Source organism: Mus musculus, chromosome 1, assembly GCF_000001635.26.
Source record: "Mus musculus strain C57BL/6J chromosome 1, GRCm38.p6 C57BL/6J".
Taxonomy (NCBI): domain Eukaryota; kingdom Metazoa; phylum Chordata; class Mammalia; order Rodentia; family Muridae; genus Mus; species Mus musculus.
In genome coordinates, this window is record NC_000067.6 from 91,441,895 (window position 1) to 91,460,886 (window position 18,992).

General features: G+C 52.1%; 1 protein-coding gene and 1 long non-coding RNA gene across 5 annotated transcripts in view; one reads left to right on the forward strand and one right to left on the reverse strand.

Annotated features, from left to right (window-relative positions):
- Per2 (period circadian clock 2) overlaps positions 1-17,457 on the reverse strand; it is a 43,375-nt gene extending 25,918 nt beyond the window's left edge. The window contains exons 1-6 of one of the 3 annotated variants that reach the window (XM_006529249.4): positions 17,279-17,457; positions 8,711-8,949; positions 7,919-7,984; positions 6,814-6,965; positions 3,607-3,728; positions 2,691-2,892 (exon numbers count right to left, since the gene is read on the reverse strand). In XM_006529249.4, coding sequence (XP_006529312.1) covers positions 2,691-2,892; positions 3,607-3,728; positions 6,814-6,965; positions 7,919-7,984; positions 8,711-8,931 — 763 coding nt within the window. In that variant the 5' untranslated portion in view covers positions 8,932-8,949; positions 17,279-17,457. Of the gene's footprint in view, positions 1-2,690; positions 2,893-3,606; positions 3,729-3,975; positions 4,124-6,813; positions 6,969-7,918; positions 7,985-8,710; positions 8,950-17,278 lie in introns of those variants that run through there. The other 2 variants (NM_011066.3, XM_006529250.4) reach the window with 2 other exon arrangements.
- Positions 1,109-15,876, forward strand: Gm35591. Of its 2 annotated transcripts, none has more exons than XR_003948694.1 (3): positions 1,109-1,172; positions 1,883-8,715; positions 9,309-15,876. It is a non-coding gene; the product is annotated as a predicted gene, 35591 (long non-coding RNA). The 2 variants fall into 2 exon arrangements; XR_003948695.1 differs by lacking the exon at positions 1,109-1,172 and having other exon boundaries at positions 2,094-2,157; positions 3,537-8,715.
- Positions 17,458-18,992: the final 1,535 nt, after the last annotated feature.

An 18,992-nucleotide genomic window follows, 5' to 3' on the forward strand; every position in this document is an offset into this window, starting at 1 on the left:
CAGGGATGGGGGGGGGGGAGCACCTGTCAATGGGAGAGCTGGCCAGAGCCACTGCTTCAAGGTGGCGGTGGCAATGGTTGAGAAGCCATTGTGTAAGCAGAGATCAATGACCTGCCAGCTACAGACAGGATGGCAGATCGGTCCCACTGACAAGCCCAGAACAATCCTGTCTTGGTCCTTGTTCCTCTGCTCTGGGAAGCTACAGTCTTCAGCTCTGGGCATCCAAAGCCCATATGGGCTGTGCCCATCAGCCATTGGTGGGCAGACAGTAATGGACTCTTGCTGGCCACCCTTGTCAGTAGTGGTGGAGGCTAGCTCCTCCTCAGTCCTCCGTCAGTGACAGTGCTGTGACCTAGCTCCTCCTCAGTCCTCCGTCAGTGACAGTGCTGTGACCTAGCTCCTCCTCAGTCCTCCGTCAGTGACAGTGCTGTGACCTAGCTCCTCCTCAGTCCTCCGTCAGTGACAGTGCTGTGACCTAGCTCCTCCTCAGTCCTCCGTCAGTGACAGTGCTGTGACCTAGCTCCTCCTCAGTCCTCCGTCAGTGACAGTGCTGTGACCTAGCTCCTCCTCAGTCCTCCATCAGTGACAGTGCAGTGACCCTGGATGCCCTGAAGCTCTTCTAGAGTCAGAGTTTTCAGAGGAAGCTGGCAACATTCAATGAAGAACTGCAGAGTTCAACCACAAGAGGCCTGTAGCTAAAAGGACAGGAGAGAGGAGCTGCCTGTGGAGTTACATAATGGTCACAGTAATCCAGTCCCAGGAGAACAAAGGCACACCTGCCAATCCCTCTCTGTGACTTGGTCACCCCTCTCAAAGACCAGTTATCCCACATTCCACAAGTGACCAAATTCAGCGTGAGTTTGAGAGGAGAGCAGCCCACAGGTGGCCCTTCTGGCTTGCCATAGCTCATGTTGCTCTCATAACTATAATCAAGTCCGTCCCACAGTCTCCAATGCCAACCGGAAAATCCAAAGTCCAACTGTGAGCGCAAACCAATCTTCTGCTCCAAGGCCACAGGATGAGGGACAGGCATGCTGCTCCAGAGGAAGACTGGCCAGAAAGATGGGACAATGGGCCTCACGAAAGGCTGAAACTAGGTCCCAGGAGCCTTGTCCTAAAGCTGGGGGATCATCCTGTTACCCCAGCACCTGCTACATACTTGGTGCACGTGGGTAAGACTGGACCCCCAAAGCAGCAAGTAGCTCTGCCCCATGGCTTACTGGGCTCAGTCCAGCTTTGACTGTTAGGATTGCCTGTGGTTTTCCTGGGATATGTGGCTTGCCTTTGGTGGCTCAGCTTCCCAGGGTGGCAGCCCCTGACAGCACTGGCTGGCACAGTCTTGGTGATATTCTCTGGGGCAGCTCTGCTCCTGTGGCAGAGGAAGCTAGGCCTCACCTTCCTGCCTACAGAGTCAGCCCCACAGGAACAGTGGCAAGGGTTTTCTTACACCTGATGGAGAATGTGGGGGTTGTGCCTGCAGCAAGCACTGGGGCCACAGTGAGAGCTGGTGAGAGCTATGCGTGATTCGGGGATCAGAGGCATTCTTGAAGATCTCTGACGTGCCTCCCTGTGATGAGGAGGTCTTCATTGCTATTTATCTCCCACCCACGGAATCCTTTAGCAACCTGGTTGACTGCACCCCTGCATTCCACTCTGTATGTGGCCAGACGGTGGCTAGCCCCTCTGACACTTCCATCAGCGTGCTGGTCATAACCGTTTATGCGAATGAGAGAAGCTTTACGATTTCCCCAGTCTGCCCGGCTTCCTCTGCCCTCTAACACCAGAACTGAACCTCAACACTTGGGCCTTTTCTGGTTTTCATTTTGAAACAGTTAAGCTGCTCCCAATTCCTAAGTTCCAAATCTGTTCTCTGCTGTTTCAGGGACCACTGCAGCAGCACGCAGTTCTCAGCGGAACTGTTTCAGTCTCTCCTCATGACCACATTACCTCAAAGTCCCACCTCAATAGTGTGACACCAGCAAATTCCAACTGGAGTTTTGGAGAGGACAAACCATACTCAGACTACAGCCGACTGACTGGGGGTTGGGAGAGACTGGGAAGGCACAAGGAGAATGACAAAACTGGCTCTATAGAGAGAAGACACAGAGTGTCTGCCAGATAGGAAGAGCTGAGCCAGGGCAAGAAGCCTGGGCACAGGTGGGTCACAAAGCCAGCGTATACACTTGCTAGTGAGTGGGGAAAGCCGCATAAGCCCAGAGAGCTTTATAACCTAAACTTATAATCCTGCCTCCAGACAAGACGAAGCTCCCCAAAAGAAAGTCACCCTGACAAATGTCACCCCTGAACACTACTGCAGCTAAGGCCCTGAGGGGACTAACTGCTGCCTGCAGATAGCTACTGTCCCACCGAACACTCCTCTGCCTCACAGGATGCCCCCCAGCTCCCTGCAGGGCAGTTTCATCAAGGTTCCTCCTCTGAATAACTCCATTTCTAAAATGCCTAATTTTGAAGACCCTCTGACGTTTACAAAGAGGCTATTTACTCTAGAGACAAACAACTGTTTGCCTCTTGCCCTGGACAGATCAGTGGCTGGCAGCCTGTTGGGGGGGGCTCCATGGGTCGTTCTGACATAGCTGAGAAGGGAAGCCAGCTCCCAACCTCTGCCCTTGCCACCAGCCTCCTCTACACTCTGACTCAGAGGGGTCAAGATGCTGCAGTCAGGACCTCACCTAAGCCGCTGCACACACTCCAGGGCGGAAGCTTGTAAGGGGTGGTGTAGCTGTGGAACACACTGACGTCATGAGGAGCCAGGAACTCCACAAACTTGGCATCACTGAAGGCGTCCTTCTTACAGTGAAAGATGGAGGCCACTTGGTTAGAGATGTACAGGATCTTCCCAGAAACCAGGGACACAGCCACAGCAAACATATCCTGGAAATGGAGAGTATGATCGGGTGACTATACTCACCATGGACTATAATATAGCACTAAGGCTGGTAGGAGCATCCTGACATGAGAGTCAGGTTGCACCTGAACCTTCCCAATCCCATCCAGCCTGACTTTCCTGTTCCAATGCAAAAGCCCAATGCAACACTAGCAGGGATACATTGGGCTAGCCTTCCTAAGCACCTGTGCTCCCCTAGCCTGGCCGAGTGACCTTTGCCAGCTGGCCTCTTTCAGGTTCTTGGGGTGGCCTGCCCATTTGAGCACAGGCCAGCCTCCTTGGAGGGAGCTGCTAAGTAGAAAGAGGTAGGGAGGCTCAAGGAGCTGGGCCGACGCAAGTTCAGCACTGCTCTCATACATGCTGGGTCTTCACAAATTATTGTCTGTTCTAGTTGGGAATCCGGGGGTTGGAGGGTCTCTCCTCTCCCAGACCCTTAGATGACGACATTTAGAAATATGGGCTTTGGACCCAGACTTTACTACTAAATCTGTCTCTTCATCCTGAGGCTACAAAAAGCAGGAGCAACAAGTTCTAACACAGCTGGGTTTCTCTGGCACTGGGAGCTATGAGTCAGAGTCGGCCAGAGATGAAGACTTCACTCGAGAATCACCAACTTCGTGATTTTATTCAGAGATCCGCCTCCTGACATTGGACCAGCTGCCTTACCCAAGGGAGAACTCGTGCCCTGTCAAAACACTCACCGCGTTCTTCACGATATACTCGGAGGTAATGCCCTCAACCTGCTCCATGCTGTAGGAAGGCACATCCACACTGCAGGGCTGGCTCTCACTGGACATTAGCAGCTGGTAGTACTCCTCATTAGCTATAAGAGAAGCGACACCCATGTTCAGCAGATGGGGCCCACACGACAGCATACTGTCACTGGCCCCTGCAGGTGGGGTCCGTTTTTCTCAAGTGAACAATTGGGATGAGATAGAACTTTGAGTGGGGAGCACAGTTTCTCTGGCACACCAGGCCTTTGTTAGGAATTTTAAAACTCATAAATACATTACTTTAAGTCATAAGGGTGCACAGGTCCCTGAAGCGTGACATAAGCACAATGGTCATACTTAGGATCCACAGAAGCATCCCAGCCACCTGTGCTTTGGGGTGGTCCCTTTAGAAACTTCCACGCAGGCAGGATCGACTGCTTGAAAGAGGAACAGGTCCCAGAAGCCACATTGGAAAGAAAGTGCTGTGAGCAGCATCTACAAATACTCCGGCCGCTCATCTGAGTTTGTATCTGGTGAGATTCTGGCAGCTCAGGCCACAGCTGCTCTCACTGCATACGGAATCAATGCAGTCGGTCCTGCCTCTAAAGCTCCACCAAGCTGCCCTTAGGTAGACGGAACCTAGGGTGGCTGTGTCCTGGAGTTTGACCTTGGGATCCAGCCAAGCCTGTGTCCCTGCAGCGTGATGATGAGGTCTTTGGACTCGTGGCTGGGGCTTATCTGATGTTGATCTCTCCGCCTTCACAGACTGGTAAGTTTCTGAGCATGCTCTCTGCTGGAAAGCTTAGGAACATTCTTGATTTGGCAGAACTCCCAAGTTCCGAAGTTACTGTGGCCAAGCACGCAAACCAATAGTCCCTGGAGGGTGAGCTGCTTCCAGGTCAGACTGATTCACATAGCTGCTCTTTCCAGAGAGCAGGGTCTTCCTTAGGCACAGCCATTAATACCAGCAACCTGCCTACTGACAGAGAGCCATCCAGATACTCAACAGGAGACTGTCTGAAGGGCAAGCTCATACCTAGACTGCCGGCCACAAGCCTGGCCTACATGCTTAATGGCTTCAAGACAGATGGCAATGCTTACAGCAAAGCCCACGCTGCCTAGATTGCAGCCTTTTGGCTTTGTCTACTTTGATGTGTATTTGTAACATGTAGTACTCAGCCCTCATCGCATGTATGTGACTGTGATCAAAGGCACAGTCATGCAGTGGGGAGGTGTTCTCACAAGTGCCACACATGGGTGACATGGTGGAGAGGGTCCTGCTTTCCACATCACTTGCCATGGCACCTGTCTTCCGTGCCCCAATGGGGTGTTTGCCTCTATCTGTTTACTGCAAGTCCCAGCATATAGCTAGGGACATCCACCACCATCAGTGGCTGGAAAGAAAAGGGACTAAATACTTAGCACCCTGAGCCAGGGCTTTATGAAGGCACTTTCTCCCCAGCAGAGCACCTGCAGAGCTCGCTCACCCCTGTGCCTAGCAACTGACTAAACACGCCTTTCTGCCAATGCCTACAGCTGGACTATCCTGGAAAGATCTACCCTGGGGACTGAGGCTGAGTCTGGGAGATGGACTACCTGCTTTCTGCTTGGGTAGTGTTCCCTTCTTGTCTGGGAGTCAAGAACAACTGTAACTGCCCGAGCCAGGACATGGGGGAAGCTGATCTGTGCAGATCCTGGGCAGGAGCAATGAAGGAGGACTGAGTCTACCGGGGGTGCTAGAGACCCATTGCCTAACTCATCAGGAAAGGACCCGAGCTCTTTTTCAGGTTCTTACTCCGTAGCCCCAGTCTTCTAGCTCACGAGCCAGTCAAAATGCTCTACCATAGTCTTCTTAAAGACCAAACAAGCAATCAGCAGCAGGACTCTTGGTGGACAGAGATGTCCCTGATTGTATATGCATGATGGTAAGGGCTGTCCTGTGACTGAACTTGAGTGACGGGTGGTGTTGCCGTGTGCCCTGTTGCCTTCTTTCTTGGTTGAAATAACCAGCAGGGCAGAAAATGTTTTGTGGGTAAACATTTTTAAATCAACGGGAAATGAGTCATTTGAGTTATGTTCATGAATTAAGAAGTGCCTGGGTGAGCAGGCTGGAGAGATGATGCGGTGGCTAAGAGGACCAGGGTTCTATTCCCGGCACCCACATAGTAGCACACAACTGTTTGTAATTCCAGTTCTGTGGGATTTGGTGCCCTCTTCTGGCTTCCACTGGCACTGCAAACATTTGGTACATATACATATGTTCAGGTACACACATTAACATACATACATACATACATACATACATACATACATACATACATACACACACACACACAGTACCTGGGATTTAGTAGAGTGCTTGCCTAGCAGGCATGAAGCCTTAAGCTAGATTCCCCAACAGCACATAAAACCAGATATGGTGGTACACACCTATAGTCCTAGTATTTAAAAGGTGGAGGCGAAAGGATGTAGAGGTTCAAGGTCATCCTCAGTTACCCAGCAGGCTTAGCGAGTTATGGTCAGCCTGGGCTACCTGAGATCCTGAGTGCTGAGAGCTAGCGACCCCCTTTGCTTCCTTTCTCAGGCTACAGGTTGAAGGTAGCCAAGAGCTCAGGAATATTCTACTTCAATCTCCTTCTCACCCACACAGCTCATGGCACTGTGTGGCCATCTTTCTGAACTCACAGTCCCAAACACATGCCAGGGCCTGGACTATACTAAACTTCTGAAAATGACCTGATCATACTCAGTACACGAGGCATCCGGTCCCCTGGTTTTCTACCTATTTTTGGTTTTGCCTCTAAAAGTTGCAGTTCGATAGAAAACTGCAATGAGCCATGGTTCTCAACCAGCTTGAGCATCATCAAATCTTTATTGCTGCCTTCTGCCATTTCTGGGATGAGTCTTTGAAAGCTGTGATTATTTGGAAGATAGTTTGGGGCATTTAAGATGTGTTAAGATGGCTGGTGAGATGGCTCAGAGGGTAAGGGCTTTGTTGTGCAAGTCTGGAGACCCAAGTTCAATCTCTGGAACCTACATGAAGACAGAAGAAGATAATAACCCTGACTTTACATGGTTGTCCTCTGACTGCCACACATGCACACACACATGCGTATGCAAAAAGCTAGCAAAAACAAACCAACCAACCAAAACCTTGTTTCTATGGGTTTGAACAGACGTGCAAAGTAGACGTACCCTTCACCTGCTTCACGCTCCGCAGGGCATACTTCAAGGTTGCCAGCGTGCTGGCCTTCCCCTTGGCCTTCTTGTCTGCAGGGAGGTGGACCTTCAGCTCCTTCAGGGTCCTTATCAGTTCTTTGTGTGCGTCAGCTTTGGCAGACTGCTCACTACTGTGGAATTTAAAGTGGTGGGGGGGGGATCAAATGTGAGCCTTCTAAAAAGAGCGGTGGGGGCAGGGACAGCCAGCACCCCTGGCCTCCCTCACTGTGGGCCAGCACCTTCTCCGTGAAGTTACTAATGAGGTCTATAGACACGGAAGCCGATGCTCCTCCAGGAGACCACAGACTGATAAGAATCCCTGTTCTCACCCAGAGAGAGAAGCCTTCCAACTAGATCCTTATCCTGGGGCCAGGCTGGACCACATTTAGGAGGGCTGTTGGTCAACCCCGGTACAGTGGTGTAGGCTTCACCACAGGGTTCTTCCTTCCCTAGCCCAGGCAAAGGGACAAGGATGGTATGAAGGACAGAGAAAGAGCCCCTGGAGTCATGAGCATGGGTCAGGAGAACAGACTCGAGCAAAGGGGACTCTTAGGAAGGAATCCCAGCGAGGATATCGAGCAGAGGAAGACAGGCCCGATAACAAGGAATTGCTGATGTAAATGGCTTGTGTCAAGGAGAAGGTATCTAAAGAATGATGGGTCAGGTCCCTGAGACTTCAATGGCCAAGTGCCCACATGCCTGGGAAAGCGGACTTTGCCCCGAAAACTGATAAAAAAAAAAAATGTCTGTGGATGCACAGATAATTTGTTGCAAAAGGGTGAGAAGGTTCCTGCTGCATACACAGGGCTGAGGCAAGGCTGCCTAGGGTGCAGCTAGGCGGGAACCGGGTCCCCCAAGAACAACCAGGACTCAGAAGTACAGTGCCCGTGTCGGTGTCACACTAACCGGCTGCTCAGACCAACAGATTTATCAGAGCTAACGGGGTCACATGACTTCCAAATGCAGCCTGAGAGGAAGTCCTGCAGCTCCTTGGTAGAGCATGAGGTGGGGGCTGTCTGCGGTGGGCTCCACATCACTAAAAGGGCATGAGGTGAGAGGTATGGTCTGTGGTGGGTCTCACCTGCAGCCGCTCGTGGAGGGGTTGTGCTCTGCCTCTGTCATCATGAGTCTGAAGGCATCATCAGGGCTGCAAGGGAAGATAGATAGATAAGATCTCCACACGCCTCTTCCCCCAACCAGCCGATAAAACTGACCAGGGACATCACACCAGAGATTTTAAAGAAAATATTACCGTATGCTGGGTGGTGGCTTTGGGACAAAGGACTTGCCTGGAGTGCCTGAGACCCATAGTATGGCCTCCATACTTCCCCTCAAAATAAAAGTCAGAGCTGGAGAATCAGCTCAATGGTGAAGAGAAGCACCCACACGGCTGCTTACACCCATCTGTAACTCACAGTTCCAGGGGATCCAATGCCCTCTTCTGTCCCCTATGGTCACCAAACATGCAAGTGGTGCACCGACATACATACAGGCAAAACACCCATATACTTTAAAGTAAAAATTTAAAAAAGGAAAAGTCATGTTAAAACTGAAACATAAGAGCTTCAGCTATTAGGAGACTTGAACACTGAGAGACAGAAATGAAAAGGAATATTCTGTGATCGAATGCATGTGTGTGAGCAGGCTCCTCCGAGGTCTTACTGGACTGTCTGTTAAGTGCATCAGATACAAAAATGCAAAGATGACGTGGTATCGTTATTTGGAAGGACAAAGTACAATAAATACCATCTACAGGATTAAGAAGTACTGCCATCCTGCAAGTCCTGGTACTTGCTGCTTGAAGACGGGCGACAAACTATGGAGGGAGCCACCCGTGTCCTGTGTGCGAGGGCCTGGCCTGAGGCTGACCTACCTGGGGTGAGTGTTGGAAGATTCCACGAGCATCCGCAGCTCCTTCCCATTGTCGTCGCAGTCACTGCCCTGAGAGTCCCGTCCCGTGGAGCAGTTCTCGTTTCCGCTGGAGCCACTGCTCATGTCCACGTCTTCCTGGAGCACAGCCTGGGTGGGCTGAGGTGCCCCTGGCTCCTTGGTGGGACTGGTGGGACTTGGGGAGAAGTCCACGTATCCATTCATGTCGGGCTCTGGAATAAGCTGGTGGAAGGAGAAGATCTTTGGGCAAACGTTCAAAGGCACCAGAGAGGCTGGGGCTAGAGATCGATGGTAAAGCACTCGCCTTGTCTGTGCGAGGCCCTTGGTTTGATTCCCAGTATCAGTGGCAGCACAGCTGCCATTTACTGTAGTGTTTATGTGTTCTTGATTCCTGAGCTCCTACTGGCCCTGGATCAGGAGGGCAGCTGGCCCGAGAGCCTCAGCTGGGCTATGGAGGTGCTGACAGACTTACCAGTGGACAGACAAGGGCACAGACAGCCACCCTACATGACAGTGGGGAAAATATAGCCATGCTAAATGGTAAACCAGGCATGAGAATCTTCATCCTATTATTTCCACAGGTGACATTAAGCAGTGGGGTCCAAAAACAACTCCATCACAACATGGCATGTGCTACAGAGAAGCTGGGGGCAGCCGGGTCTCCTGGAGAGGTAATACTGTTGGGTGAGGGGTGAAGAGGCCTCTATGCCATGGAGCGCTCCAGGTGCTAGGGGCTCCGGCGCTGCAGGGAGCCTGGCATTGGAATAAGATGGTGTAAGCGGGAAGGAGACTCAAGCTTACCCTGAGTCGTCAGGGGCCCCTGAAGTGCCTAAGCATCAAAGTCATGGCGTGGTTTACATTGGGTCGGATCCCATGGCCACACTAAATAGAAACCTGTGTGCTTAGGGATAGGTGGGCAGAAACAGCTAACATCCCACTGCTAAGAAGGCTTCCACAGAACTCTGAACCCCATAAAAGATCACAGACTTAGTGATGGGGAAGGGTGGGCATATCACCAGATAGGAGGCCATAACTCAAGGGTAAGAGACTGTTAGATGTTGCTGGGAGGAAAAGGGAGGGCCAGGGACCCTGGAAGGAAGCAGATGTCACTTAAGCTGAGTCGGGTCACATTAAGTTTATGCAAACAGCTACAAGCTGTTAAGACTGGGCCTGGGAGAGTTCGCCACAGCCCAAGGTGGTAGGGAAGAAGAAGGAGCTGAGGAAACCCGGACCACAGCAGGCCAAGGAAGACACGCCTGGCTGCTCTCTCCTCCTGACCTCTACTCTGCCAAGCACATGAGGAAGTTGGAGGACAGGGGGCTTGCTGGCCCTTGCTAGGAGGCCAAGTGTCAGCAGTAGGTTCTCTGAGAGCATCCTAAAAGGCACAATACCCCCACAGGGTTCCTTGCAGTCAGGAAAACACCAGTTGTCAATGGAAGGCTGACACACATAGCGCAGGTCACACTACAACCACCGCAAGCGCTGCATGAAGGATTCCATGCCGCCGCCGAGGTGATGGGGTAGGACACTCACCCAGGGCTGCATAAGGTTGAATAACAGCCAGCTCCACACTGGCCTGACCCAGGATGCTCTGGTGGGTCCTGTATCCATGCTAAGCTTAGAGGCTTCTCTGTGCTGACATGGCCCACCATGGCACTGCCTGTCTGCAGCATGTGCTCACCCTTCCCACAGTGGACAAGGACAGGGATGCCTTTTAGACAGCCCTCCATCCCATTCTTCCCTCATTCATGTGAAACGACCAAGGATTTAAAACTGCTGGTGAAACAGTGTGGTTTTCTGCAGCCCAGGAAAGCTCCAAGGGTTTCAACTGTTTGCCACCAGTTACGGGAACAATAAATAGTGTACCAGGGACGGCACTAGGGTCTCACACCCTGCCCAGCTGTTCCAGGCCCTAAGGAAGAGGACCAAGCACTACAGATCACCCCCACTTGTGGGACAGTGGGACATCTTCCCAGTAGCCATTGGGAAGACTCTAGCAGACAGACTGGGGCAGAACAGCTTGAGGCTCACACCAAGAAAATGGCCACATAGGCAGGAAACAAAGCAGGCCCCACATCCATTCAAAACCCTGACGATGGCACCATAAGGCCCAACAGGATCCTTTATCTAGGACCTGCCCAGGTCTTACCCACTGAGGGACTGACTCCAAGGAGATGAGGGCCACACAGAAGCCAGCCACGTTGTTTCTGGGAACATGTTTCTTGTCATGAGGGATGAGGCCCTGTTTGTCCACAATTAACAAACAAAAGCCAAAGTGGGGCCTTCGACAAGGCTCCAACGAAGAAGCACTGCCATCAGCAGTGAGGGAAGACCAACCCAGGACAGATGGACAGATGGTACCTACTCTTCCTCATGCACAGAAAGTCTACAGGAGATAGGTTTGATGAAACAAATGACAAGAACTGAGATAATGCCACAGGCCAAGACAAAAAACATGACATCAGAACCAAAAAAAAAAAAGACACATATCAGTCAAAAAGGAAGAAATATCTTTGTATCTTTGGTCACAGGGGCGGGGGGAGATGCCTGAGAAAGTGACTTTCTGTTGTTGCTGTTTTTGGTAAAATAAAGTCTTTCTATGTAGATCAGAACAGTCTTGAACTTGTAATCCTCCTGCCTCAGCTTGCTACATGCTGGGACTACAGAGATTGCAGGTGTGCACACCACACCTGTCTAAGAAGGTGACATTACCTAAGAGGAAGAAAGACCAATGGGAAAGTGGCCATTTTCGTGCCGGGGGAAAAAGCCTCAGAACACCGAGATGGGCGGGCTTGAATCTGCCGATCTGTGTACACCCTGGGTACCATGTACTACAAACCTAGAAGCCCCAGTTAAAACTATGTTTTCAAGAGTGAAGAAAGCGGTACTGGTATCCATCAAGGAAAACCAAACATGTGACCTACACAGTAGGAAGGGGGTGCCAGGCAGGGGCCCCAGGAGGCACTGCTCACACTCAGTTCTGTAAGGAAGAAGTACACGGGGAAGGGAAGACAGGGACTCGCTTGCTGTGTTCCAGACAGAGGGAGTTTGTCAGTATCCCAAGTCCAAATGCAGGAATTGTCTCAGCTAAAGTCAGAGTACAATGTGCAAGTTCTGGCCTTTTTTTTTTTTTTTTTTTTTTTTAAGGAAAGATGGAAGAAAGGAGACTTTAGGAGAACGCTGAAGCACAGGCTTCACAGAGGGGCTTCCCCCTGAGATACAGGAAACGATAGAGAGACACTCAGACCATCAACACAAGGAGAATGCAAAAGAAGTCTTGTCCACTGGTCACTGAACATTAGCAGGACCCACTGTATGGTGATGGTAAAGGTGGAGGACTGATGGCCCCAGGAGCTTAGGAATGTCGCCACGGAGACTCTCTGAAAGGAGCATGTGACCTTTCCTCTTTCTAGGAACTGAGACACAGAAATGTCAACCCCCTACACAAGTCCTGAGCACTTAGTCTGTGGAACAACAGAACTAAGCAGTACTGTAGGTAGAGGGTGGGGCGGGCGTCTCTGTATGATACCGATATACTGTGAACATTCTGGCTAGATGCCAGCCTCAACTTCCAAACCAGGCTACTGCCTCCACCCGGCCCCACCGCAGTCAACACGGTAGGACAAGTGACTCTGGTGAATATATGTCACTTATAGTAGGTCTGTGACCGGAGGACAGACTTTGTCTAAAAAAGAGACTGAAGGCTCTTTGAGGTCTAGCTGTCCCTAGGTCCACCTCTATCTACCCATCTCTCGATCTAGCCTGTGTATATAGTCTCACTCCCTCTGGGTCACAGCACTCTTCTTAGCTACCCAGAGAACTTCATCATCCTCTCCCTGTGGGGGTTGTGTCAGGATGGTGTTTCCGTCCCCTTTAGAGAGCAGGAGTTTTGAGTGTTTCCTGCTGGACTCCCAGGGCATAGTGCATACTATGGAAGGCACATGCCTGAGACTCTGCACTGAAGAGCACTGTGTACCTGCCAGGAGACAGGGGGTGGGGGTAGAAGGGGTAAGGGTGGGTGTGGGAGGGAATAGCATAGTCTAAGACTCTGCACCACAGGTGACTGTGTACCAGCTGGAAGAAACAGGCTAGCACAGCCAGTACTATCTACCGAAGAGTTCTGTGCATGTGCACCTACTGGAAGGGCTGGGGTAGTAGAGCCTAGGATACTGCAGCACACAGTTTTGTGCTCCCACTATGAAAAGTGCTATAGGGGGAGTCCTAAACACTAAACCCACGAGGGCACACCTGCAAATACTGTGCCAGGGATCTCTAGGGTGGCCTTCTAGCAGACTGGAGAACAGGTGGTATCCTGCTCTTTCAGGCTTGCCTCCTAGAACACAGATGATCATCAAGGAACTAGAATGCATAGGATATGAAAAATCCCTGGGAGACTTAAAGGGTGGGGTGGGCCAGGACTTGTGACTGGTGGGGAGGATAAGGTGCAGGGAGCCCTCGGTGTACAGCACACTTGATACAGACTTGTCACTTGAGTTCCCTTGGGTTGACTCCAGGTTCAGTGTGGCCACCCAGTCCTCTCGAAGCCCCCCGGGTTGATTACTCCTGATCCTGATCCTAGTACTCTAGACCACATCCAGCCCCTCTACCACAGGCAGATGAGCAGCCATCTTTTTTGTACCATGCTTCCTTACCTCTATGATGGGAGTAAAAACTGCCCCTCCCTCTTATTGGCACTTGGGAAGATTAAATGGTCTGATCTGTCTGGACTCCAGTAAATGACAAACAAATACCAGCTTTCAATCTTGGGGCTAAGTCACGACAGGGGAAACAGGCAGGTCACACAGTAATTGGGGTAGGGTGGGGGAGTTCACTGTGGAGCCAGCTGGTAGCACCTCTCTGGCTTACATGAAAAGGACTAAAATGCACCCCCCCCCCATTCCACACAACCCCACCCGGGGGCTACCTGGATAGTCTGTGCCCGGCAGTTCCCGTCCCCGAGCACCCATGTGAACAGGGTCACTTTGGAGAGGAAGATACACTTTTTCACAGAGAGAGCCAGGCAGACACGGCAGACACGTAAGGCAACAAACTAAACTAAGTCGCTGAGAACCTCATTATTCCAGAAAATGCACTGCTCAGCACAAGTAGCTTAATGGACTGACATCAATTTGCCAAGTTGGCAGAAACTGTTGCTGGTCCAAGCAGACTTTGCCTCCTGTACTTATGGTCTAGCGCTCGGTCCCAGCTCTGATGGGTGGACAGGAGCCCCTGGGAGACAGGGGACAGTCTCAGGGAGGGGTCTGGGAGGGAAAGGGAGAACTTGGCTGAGACCATCCTGGCCTGAGCCCACTCGCTCCCATATCCAGCCACTAGCCTCTCCCGTGGATAGTAGCCAGCCTGAGGGCAGGGGTTAAGCTGGGGTTGTTGACCCGGTCACTTGGCCATGTTCGCTTTCCTCAGCCAGACAGAGGAAAAGAGCCCTGGGTGATGAGATCATGGGTCTGGGGTGGGGGAGGGTACCCCAGGCTGGCTGCTGGGAGTTCACAGTATTGCTCTCTCAGCCTCTGCAGCTAGCTACACTTTCCACAAGAAATGGTTAAAAACACAGCAAGCCACGATGACAAAACAGGTCCAGGACCAGCAGCAGAGCCTGACAAGGCTCCAGCTTCCACTGCCAACCAGGGTCAGACATAAGGTCCTCTCACCCTCACCGCCTCCTGCTTAAGAGGGAAATGAATACGTTTTCTGAGGGAAAAGAATAAGGAACCTACTTCCTTAAGAGAATAGTAAAGACGCACACATTGTAAGATCCCCATTTGGTATGCGTCCCTGAACCCTCTGACCAGCCGGCAAGAACAGCCTACACCCGGCTAGTCACAACCCAGCAAACTCCTGACTGTTTCCCAACTTTATATAACAGGGGGCCCCGACAGCCTGTACCTCGAGTCTGCGAACCCCACAGTATTTTACAACCTCAAATATTATAACATGTTTTCTACTTCCTGGTAAGAGCCAACTCCCTGGGGCCTGCCTGCTGCAATCCGAAGAAAATGTTTGTCCTGTTAAATAAACAGCCATGCTCACCATGGTGACGGTTGGGTAAGGGAGGAAAATGTGGCCAGGGCTGTCCAAATAAGGAGGGGAAGGAGGTGTGGGGGCGGGGTGCTGCCACTCTAGGACTCCCCCACAGGCTCTTCAGTCCTTACCTATGTTGAGGTACCAAGCTGCAATTACTGATGTACCTACTACGTGACAGACCCTGGTGGTGGCTGAGGTGGGAGGGAACTCCTTGAATGCTGGTGGGGCCTAAGAAGTCCAGACCTTTGACCTTGAGGACCTAAGCTGATCTTATTTGACCAGGTGTTGCATGGAATAGGCCCCCCCGTTTTTCACAAAGCCCAGAGGGCTAAGATAATTAAGTGAGGGCTGGCGAGATGGCTCAGGGGGCAAAGACACTTGCTGCAGAGACTGGACAACCTGAGTCTGAGCCCTAGAACTAAGGCCTTCAACTTGTCCTCTGATCTCTCCACACACATGATACATATACACACAGAAATAATTAAATTTTTAAAAGTCAATTGTGTGGCTCTCTCCCTGCTTCTAACTTGCTCTAGACTCTAGAGTTGCCTATAGTGACCGGCTTGTTAGGATCATACTCCATGAGCAAAAGGCTTCACGTGAGGGCCACATCCCCAGTGGGAAGTGCCATGGCTTGGGGACAGGCCAGCAGAGGCTCTCTGCACCCACTTGTTCTCCCAGGAGTCTGGTGCTAAGCAGCTTCCCACAAGCATTGGGTGAAGAGGGTTCCGCAGGGCTGTGGGCTATGCGTTTCTAGTCACTTAACACAGTCATTTTCAAGGGTCACTCCAATATCTAGTGAGGCTCTTTCTTCTTTCTCCATGCTCAGCCATTCACCAGCTCCTCAGAGCTGGAGCCGGGGGTCCACTGAGATTGGAGGAAATTATACCATTATAATAGGCTCCCATACCTCTCAGGGTTTTCTAGGTTTGGAGTTTGAGAGAGGAGCTGTATAAATATCAGGAACCTCTCCTAGTTCATTTAAGCACAGCAGCTACGTCTCACACAGGGACGTTATGTGACACCAGCAGGGTTTCACAAACTTCTCACATCTTAGTTAGGCAGGTGCCTGAGAAAAGGGTCTGCAGATACAGAACTCCAAACGTGCACAGGGCCAGATCTCAGAGACTGTCTCAGATGAGGAAACTGGAGCCCAGGGTAAGCCGAGGTACCCAGTAGCTGCCAGCTGGCTGATGCAGGGCTCCCTCATTGCTCAGTACTCCAGCCTCCACACACAGCCTGAGCTGCGCCACTTATGTACCAATGAATCACACCAAGATGACAGTGACAGATAACTGCAGCCACCCACAGTACCATTCCATTCGGGCACACTGTACAGCTACCATTAAAATAAAGGAGTCCCTGGCTTTCTTAGATTCCAACAACGTACACAAAGTGGTGCTTTCCATATCTTAAAACACACACACACACACACACAAAACCGACTTTTTTAAATTAAAGCCTTGAGGCAGACAGACTCTGGTTATCAGACGAATCCGACCTAGACTCCAGAGACTAAGACAGAGTGGACATGCTTCCCTTCAGGTTTGCACCTCTGGTAAGCATGTGGACCAAGGAGGAGAAACAGATCCTGAGACTGCCAGGCCTGGTTTTTACAGTGGTACAGCTTGCCAGCCTGTGGCTGTGCCTCTTCAAGCTAGGGGTTACCCTGGATGATTTCCAGGGAGCCTTCTGGCTCCCTTGTTCCGTATGAATCAGCTTTCCAAACTGGTTCCTTGTGTATACGTTACAGAAACCCTGGCAACCAGGGTTCTTGCAGAAGAAGCAGGCCACCGCCCACCTCTTGGTCCATGTCTGTGCTTGGCAGCCAAGGTATGTCTCAAAGGATGACGATGTGACTGCTCCAGCTTAAGAGTGGACCTCTCCCCCCTCTCCTGACATACTCCCAGTCCATCTGGAGACAGGAAATACTGGCGTGGAGGATGCCACGGAAATCAAAGTGGGTGGACAAAGTGGTCTCCCTGACATAGGGGCGGGGAGGGGCAGGTGTGGCTTGGCACTGGGTATTTCTCTGTTTAACCCCTTTCCCACCGCTGGGAGTCAGTGCCTACCAGTGGTCCTTCCCCCAGGGCCAGACTTGACTCTCTGAACTCATAGCAGGAAGCCAGCTCCTTAGGGGACCCTCTGGACCCATCCTAGGAACAGTTTGCACTGACCCTGGCTTCCTTGGACAGCACCATGGGAGTCGGCGTGCTCAGTCTGGTGTCGTGATCACTCAATGTCTCTGTGTCCTCGGACAAGATGCCTAACTAATCTCTCCGACCTCAGTGCCTAACCTGAGAAATGGGGACAGCAGTGTGAACCTGGAAAAGGGTCACCGCGCAGTTCCATCTACATTCTGCCGAGTTGCAGCCGTTTGCACAGTCGGCAACTCCTGGCTCAGGACCCCAGCTCCAGCTGTCCGAGCCGCCGGTTACGTAAGACGACCACGGCCGTCCAGGTCCGCGCCACCGCCCAGCACCGCGCCACCGCCCAGCGCCGCGCCACTCACCGCTTCGCCGCGTCAACCCGCGCGTCTGTCCCTTGCTCGGCCCGTCACTTGGTGCGCTCGGCCTGCGCCGCAGCCGCCCGGAGCCGCTAGTCCCAGTAGCGCCGCTGCCGCCGCGTCGCCCTCCGCTGTCACATAGTGGAAAACGTGACCGCGCGCGCTGAGCCCGCCCCTGCGCGCGCCATTGGTCGGAGTGCCACCTCATTTGCATACTGGCGGGGCGGAACCTGAGAGCTACGCTCATCAATTGGTGGAGACGCCCGTCGCTCTCTTTACATAAGACGCACATGGAACTCCATGTTCGCCGCCCGGGTTCCTCAATGAAGATGCTGCGCGCTCTTGCGCCCCCCCGCGCCCGGGCGAGTAGGCTCGTCCACTTCCGGCCTGCGGGACTTCCATTCACCTGGCACGGCGGTGGCCCGCTCGTGCAGCCCCGGAGTGGCGCGTACCACTGCGGCGCGGGGGAATGGTGCTTGGCCGCTGCGCAACTCACAGCCGGCAGAGACCAGGGCCACCGGCCTATCACCTGCGACGACGTGACCAGCCTCGGTAATCCGAAGGACCGAGAATGCTCTCTGCTGACACCTTTCGCTCATCCAGCCCAGTTCATTCATTTCCCCTCTCATTCATTCATGGCGAGACGCTTGAGGGCAAATAGGACGGCCCCTCTGGATCTGCTGCTGAGCACCTTCCCAGGACAGGCTGGGTGACCCTAGGACAGGCCCCCCAGGCTGACCGTCATTCCAGATGGGCCAAAGCACAAAACTCCCACTTAGCCTTTCTTGTTTCTGAAACTGCGTGTTGCTAGTTAGTGTTGATTCAGGAAATAAGGTCATAATTGCCGTGCAGAGATACAAAGGAAAGAAGTGATTTCTTCCTGCCCTCAATCACATAGGGAGAGAAGACTGACGTTCTACAGGGAAGCTTAACCAAATGCGGTGGTGTAGTTTATTAACCTTACAGGAACTATGGAAGCGGGGTGTGCATCTGGAACAGCAGGGCTTTTCTGAAGTGGAAGCTACAGACACTAGCTAGTCAGGGGAGGGTACTCCTCCAGTGATAGGACAGCCCTGCCCCTGTGGAACCTTGGTTGAAGCTATTTGGTTCTTTCAAGAGCACTGTCTGGAAGCCTACTAAAGCGTTCAGGCTCCTGTCCAAAGGGTCAAAGGAGGGAGTAGAAGTTTCCTCGGAGCGGGTTTGAGGCTGACAGAGAACAACCTAAAGACTCATGCAAGGTGTGATGGAGAAGGCAAGCTTGTCACGTCTTCCAAGGGTAAAAAGGTCATTTGTCATTGCCAGGGAACTTGAAGCCTAGTAGCATCCACTACTCTGAATCTTCCCCTGGGGTGTCCTAGGAACCAGGAATGGAAAGGAGGCAAACATTAGCAACAGAAGTCTGCTAACAAACTGAGCTGCTGGTGTACACAGCCGGCTAACCCACATTCAAGAATTCCGTGTGGGAGCTACTTCTTTCTGTCTGCCTGGCAGGACAGGCATGCAATTCCTCAGATGCAGATGGGGGCAGAGACTAAGTTCATTTCAGCAGCCCTTTCCAAAGAAGCCCTGGGAAGCCAGATGTTGACTCACACTGCAGGGGGCAGGGCAGCACCTCTGGTTCCTCTGACACTGACACCTCACCACACTCCCCAACACACACAAACACTGAGCAGAGCTGGGCCAAGCTGCACCCTGCACACACCCAAAGGGCCTTTTGTTT